Source organism: Coloeus monedula (genome assembly GCF_965178545.1).
Source record: "Coloeus monedula genome assembly, chromosome: 18".
Taxonomy (NCBI): Eukaryota; Metazoa; Chordata; class Aves; order Passeriformes; family Corvidae; genus Coloeus; species Coloeus monedula.
In genome coordinates this window covers 10,388,352-10,394,351 of record NC_138798.1, presented here as the reverse complement: position 1 = coordinate 10,394,351, position 6,000 = coordinate 10,388,352, and the positions used below count along the sequence as shown (strand labels likewise).

General features: G+C 44.5%; 1 protein-coding gene across 1 annotated transcript; it reads left to right on the top strand.

Moving 5' to 3' along the window:
• Positions 1 to 320: 320 nt before the first annotated feature.
• On the top strand, positions 321 to 5,781 carry DRG1 (developmentally regulated GTP binding protein 1). Its single transcript, XM_082293488.1, has 9 exons — positions 321 to 444; positions 650 to 773; positions 1,563 to 1,738; positions 2,138 to 2,207; positions 2,758 to 2,927; positions 3,664 to 3,794; positions 3,998 to 4,165; positions 5,080 to 5,202; positions 5,666 to 5,781. The coding sequence occupies exons 1-9, from the start codon at positions 403 to 405 to the stop codon at positions 5,763 to 5,765; spliced, it is 1,104 nt and encodes a 367-aa protein (XP_082149614.1). The 5' UTR covers positions 321 to 402; the 3' UTR covers positions 5,766 to 5,781.
• The last annotated feature ends 219 nt before the right edge of the window (positions 5,782 to 6,000 follow it).

The window sequence follows — 6,000 nt, the reverse complement described above, 5'->3', positions numbered from 1 at the left end:
CATGGATCTCACTGGCACATGGATCCCTCACACACACGGACCTCACACACATGGATCTCACTAGCACATGGATCTCACTAGCACATGGATCCCTCACACACACGGATCTCTCACACACATGGATCTCACACTCATTTCTCCCTCCCACTCGCCCCTCGCAGCGCTGCCCGCTCTTTCTGTGAGGCAGCGCGCGCTCTGCACACGGCCCAGGGCACCCTCCGCCGCACCCCCCCAGGGCAGCGCGCGAAGGCGGCGGCGCGCCGCGGGTCCTTTCCCGCCCGCCGCCGAGGCGCGTGCCCGCCGCCTCTCGCGAGAGGTCGCCACGCGCGTGCGCGGGCACGATCGGTGCGGAAGGAGCGGCGGCGCTGAGGGGCGGCCGGGCGGGCCGGGCCTGGCGCCACCATGAGTGGCACCCTGGCCAAGATCGCGGAGATTGAGGCGGAGGTACTGCACCGCTGCCCTCCGCCTCCCTCGCGGCGGGCCGGGCACGGAGCGCCGAACGGGGCGGACGGGGGGCTCGGACCGGAGAGGGGGACGGCCGCTGGGCCACGCGGTGAAGGGGTGGCGGGACCCTGTCCCCAGGCGTCGCGCAGGGGCTGGGGTCGGCAGAGCCCTCCCGGTGTGAGCCCTCGGTCTTGTGCCCTTGCAGATGGCCCGGACGCAAAAGAACAAGGCCACCGCCCACCACCTGGGGCTGCTGAAGGCCCGTCTGGCCAAGCTACGCCGGGAGCTCATCACCCCCAAGGGAGGCGGCGGCGGCGGCCCCGGGGAAGGTGCGTTATCTATGCGGGTGCTGTCGAAGTGCGGGAGGTATGACGGAAGTCGATCTAACGTGGGGGCTCTTGTCCTCTCAAATCATGTCAGATTATCTGCTAAATAGTCGTAGAATCACAGAAGGGTTTGGATTGGAAGCGACCTTAAAGATCATTTCGTTTTACCCCCCTGTCATGGCAGGGACACCTTCCACTAGATCAGGTTGCTCGGAGCCCCATTCAACCTAGCCTTGAACACTTGCAGCGATGGGGCAGCCACAGCTTCTCTAAGGCAACCTGTTCCATCCTCACTGCCTCTTGTCCTACCCGGTACAAGACCTCTAACCATGATTTGTGGCCCTTCTTAGGGCTGTGGGGTGGAACCCTTCCTGAAGTTCAGATGAAAGTGCTTTTGTATTTCGGCTCATATAATCTTTTATTTGCAGAAGTCTTAAGGTTTTTACCTGAAGAAGCACCTTTGCAGCAGCCACCTGTTTTTATATAAAGGTGTCATTTGCCTAAGCTGCAATGCTTAAAGGGAATGCTACACTTACACTCAAGTCAAATACAGTCCCCTGTGAAGCTTTGCAGCCAGGACTTTATTAGACAGGTACATGTCATGGAGTGTTAAAAGACAAATTGGTGCAAGGCAATAAAGATTGTGAACAATCTGTTTCTCACTTCCTTCTTCTAGGAAAGCTTACTTGGCTTTTGCTCAGGCAGTATTAAACATAGTAGTGTGTCTGCTGTCCAGAACATTAGAAGATAAAAAATGTCAATCATTAGACAAATATTTCTACTCCTTTGTAGGTTTTGATGTTGCAAAGACAGGTGATGCCCGCATTGGGTTTGTGGGTTTTCCATCAGTGGGGAAATCTACTCTTCTAAGTAATCTTGCTGGTGTGTACTCTGAAGTGGCAGCCTATGAATTCACTACACTGACTACTGTGCCTGGAGTCATTAGGTACAAAGGAGCAAAGATCCAGGTGAGCTCTTGTGTCTGTGAGGGTCAGATGGGCTATATAGATGCTGTGCTGTTAGGGTTGAGTGGTCTGCCCTGACATTAGCAGGTTAGAAGTGATTTGTAGAAGTGCTTGAGAATACCTTGGAAATGTTTCCATGAGGTATGGATTTTCCCCTGCTTTTCACTTTGCTCTGGGAAGAAGTTCTGTGGTGGTTTTAATTATTGCCTATGAGATGATCTGTTCCACTGTACTAAATGGGCACATGGGATAATACAGTATATAACAATCAAGTGGGAAACAGTCTTGTCATAGTTTGTTCAGATTTGCAGTAGAGTCAGCTGGTTTGGAACGGTAAAAGTAGGATTGATTTAATCAAGAATACTTTTCTCATGTGGTACTTTCCTTCCTGTGAACAAATAGCTGCTTGATCTGCCAGGAATTATTGAAGGTGCCAAAGATGGTAAAGGCAGAGGACGGCAGGTCATTGCAGGTGAGTATATTAGAGCTGGAGACAGCAACCTATCACTGGTTCATTTAACACAGTACAGGAGAAGGGTTGAATCACTCTTTCTGATGTCTTTAAAAAGCTGGATTGTTTGCTGGACTTGAGCTGCCTGCTGAGAAGCAGTAGCTGCTTTCATATTGTTGTTTTCAGTTCTGGCTTTTTGCACTTGCTGGGTTTGTGTCCTGCATTGACACTTGAGTGAAAGTACATTGGAAATTTTGCAGGCAGATATGATCGCATCCTAAACAAGGCTGCTGTTTTCATTTCCTCACCCAGTTAAGTGTCCTCAGTCTGGTGTCTGAATGGAAGATGTTTTCCAGCCTCTGTCATTCTTACGACATGTAAAGATCTGTCTGGCAGTGATGCTTGGCCAGCACAATAAACTTCAGTCCTACACTGGTATTTAAAAATAACCAGTGTGCTGGCCTTCAGGGTTTCATAGTGTCATCAGTCCACCGAGCCATATTGTGGTTGTTTTGTCTCAGGTTGTGTGAGCATGCTTTTTGTGAGATGACTTTCTTTTTGTAATTCTTAGTTGCTCGAACCTGTAATCTCATTCTGATTGTTCTGGATGTGCTGAAACCCCTTGGCCACAAGAAAATAATTGAGAATGAACTGGAGGGGTTTGGAATTCGTCTGAATAGTAAGCCCCCCAATATTGGCTTTAAAAAAAAGGATAAAGGAGGCATTAACCTTACAGCCACAGTAAGTTGGAAGTTTTCTTTAACCAAAATTAAAAAACAAATTGCTTGAAGAAAGAGGCATTTGTAGTTGATGATATGCCTGGGACTACGCTGTGCTGTGACTTCTTTAGGAGCTGAACTGCTGTACTGTGCTGCTTAGTTAGTTACTTTCCTTAGAGGCTATCCACACCTCTCCTGGAACCTGACCACTTCCTTGCCCCCAAAACAGAGCCTCGGTTGCTTTCCACATTTAACAAGTGTGAGATCCAAAGGAGAGTGCAAAAACTGTGTCTTACTTGGTGGCTACAATGTTCTTTTGGAGAGGATTGCTCAAGAGTTCCAGGCCTTGCAACCTGTTTACCTGAATCTTTAAAAGCATAGAGATAGCCAGAGATACCAAAAATCATAACTCTGTGCTCTCAGTACCTGAAGTGTAGATGTCTGGGCTCTGAACTAGTAGATACGTGGGTTTGTATTGCATCTGGTCCCAAACTGAAAGGAAACACTGCTGCTGAAATGTCTGATTGCATCTCTCAGTGGGGCATTAATATAAATGAAGCTGTTAGGATTTAAATCTGTTTTTCCCTCTCCTCAGACCAGCTATGGTGAAATCAGAGTCAAGTCCAATAACTTAAAATGCATCTATTCTTTCTAGTAATGTATATGCAGTGGTTGCTATGTGAGAGCACTGTTAATTTTAATACTTGATTTGGCTGTTAGCTCTTCCATTCCTTAATACTGCGTCTGTCTATGTTCAGTGTCCTCAGAGTGAGCTGGATACTGAGACAGTGAAGAGCATCTTGGCAGAGTATAAAATCCACAATGCTGATGTCACACTGCGGAGTGATGCCACTGCTGATGATCTGATTGACGTTGTTGAAGGAAACAGGTATTGTTGGCTCCCTGGCTTTGGCACATATGCAGTCTGTATTACAAAGAAAACAACTGACTTTCAGGTTTGCTTCCCAGAGCAGCTGAGCCAGCAATGTGGCATCAACATAGAGATAAGCTTTTTAAAAATGTTCTTGCTTTCCAGTGAAGGTAGCAGTATGCTGCTGTCAGGTTGTTCTAACAATTTCTTTCTTTCTGCAGGGTTTACATTCCATGCATTTATGTCCTAAATAAAATTGACCAAATTTCCATTGAAGAACTAGATATCATTTACAAAGTACCCCACTGTGTTCCTATATCCGCTCATCATCGCTGGAACTTTGATGATCTGCTGGAGAAAATCTGGGACTACTTAAAACTAGTCCGAATGTGAGTCAAAATTGCTGCCTTCTGTGGAGTTAAGTGTAAGGCTGAGACTGCAAAAGGTCTCAGGAATGGATGAGGAATATTCTATAATGCTTTTCTTCTAACTGGTGTTTGCTTTGCAACCCAGAAATGGTGCTCTTCTTAGCTGTTGTGTGATAGCCACAAGTGCTCTTTTGAATTTGTAGGGGAATTAAATGAGAACCTTGTGAAACCAAGACCAGAGCACATCTTAAAAAATTCCTGAAAACATGAAACTCTAGTCAAACTTAGTGGTAACATTGTGATTCCAGATGTAATCATCATTTCAGTCTGTCATGGATGCAGCTCTCTTAACAGAGCTTACTTCTCCATCTAGAATTTCAGGTATTTTTACTACAAATTATTCCAGATTTACCTCATAAGTCTTATGCATTTTTGGATGAACTTATGAATGAATTTACTAATACTCATAATACAATAATTGTCTTTTAAATTTATATCTATCTTCTTGTGATAATATAGAATGTATTGTAAAAAGGGATTTAGTGGGTATAGGTATCTGTGCTATAGATTTTATCAGGTACTTTTTAAAATGTATGTTGAGATTTTCACAGAAAAAAAAAAGGCAAGTTGGAACCATAATACTAAAGATGTTCTTTTCCAACAACTATTGGCATTTGGCTTTTTTTTTAAGCATCTTCAGAAAGCTCACAAGTGAGAAACCTTTGCAGTTACAAGGGAGAACCTGCTGCAGCCACTGCTGCCCAGATGCATTTTCAGTTTAGGTCTGCCAAACTTTTTGCAGTGTATCCATTGTCACCACTGAAGCAGCAGGACTTGGCACATGTGCTGGGGGTGACAGTGCAAGTCACTGATGAAATATCATTATGGGTTTGAAAAGGTTTTGGTATTGACTGATAGTTCCATCTGTGTTACAGCTACACCAAACCTAAAGGGCAGCTCCCAGACTACACCTCTCCTGTGGTGCTACCTTACTGCAAGACCACAGTGGAGGATTTTTGCATGAAGATCCACAAAAATCTCATAAAAGACTTTAAATAGTAAGTGTTATTGTAAAAGAATATATAGAATAGAAAATAACTTGCATTCAGGTATATTATTTTATCTTCCTCTAAACTAGAAGGGAGTAACAGGACTTTTTTTTCATGTTGAATTGAATAGATCTGCCTATGACAATCAAACTTAGTACTTCAGTTGCTGTGTTTGATGTTCTCATGCTCTTTCCTACATAAAGGTCTTGTGTAGAGAAAAATTTATTTTGCTGTTTTAAAGTAGCACTATACACAGCATTGCAAGCTGTACACTTTGGTACTTGGGACAACTTCATGCTTTGTTTTGATCTGCTTGTAACCCTGGTTCACACAGACCACTCAGCCAGGTACTTGTAGGAGAATAAAAATAGCTCTGAAGCATTGCTTTCTGTATTAGCTTTGTGACAGAAATAGCTGCTGTTCTGCTTGCATATCATACTTCTAAGCCTTTTAAATTTGATTTTTCTTTCAGTGCACTGGTCTGGGGTTCATCTGTTAAACACAACCCTCAAAAAGTTGGTAAAGACCACACTCTTGAAGATGAGGATGTTATTCAGATTGTGAAGAAATAAAGTTATTCTTACATGGTTTGTTGCTGTGCCTGAAATTGGTCATTAATTGTAAGTGACAAACCCCTCCCCCCAATTTTGATTTAGAAATAGCCTTTTATTATAGTACCTTGCTGCATGGTAAAACTGATGTTTCTGGCCAATTTATACTGCAGTGTCTTGTTCCAGCAGAACTTACAGATGAGCAGCTCTCGTTAAGTGACTCACAAGGGCAAAATCTTACAAGAAGCTTTGATGG

What these genes read in the sequence shown, in the direction of transcription:
- DRG1 (XM_082293488.1), top strand. Translation starts at nt 403, where the DNA reads ATGAGTGGCACCCTGGCCAAGATCGCGGAGATTGAGGCGGAG. An exon ending in CGGCGGCGGCCCCGGGGAAG is followed by an intron (nt 774 to 1,562) that starts GTGCGTTATCTA and finishes ACTCCTTTGTAG; the next exon opens with GTTTTGATGTTGCAAAGACA. An exon ending in AGGACGGCAGGTCATTGCAG is followed by an intron (nt 2,208 to 2,757) that starts GTGAGTATATTA and finishes TGTAATTCTTAG; the next exon opens with TTGCTCGAACCTGTAATCTC.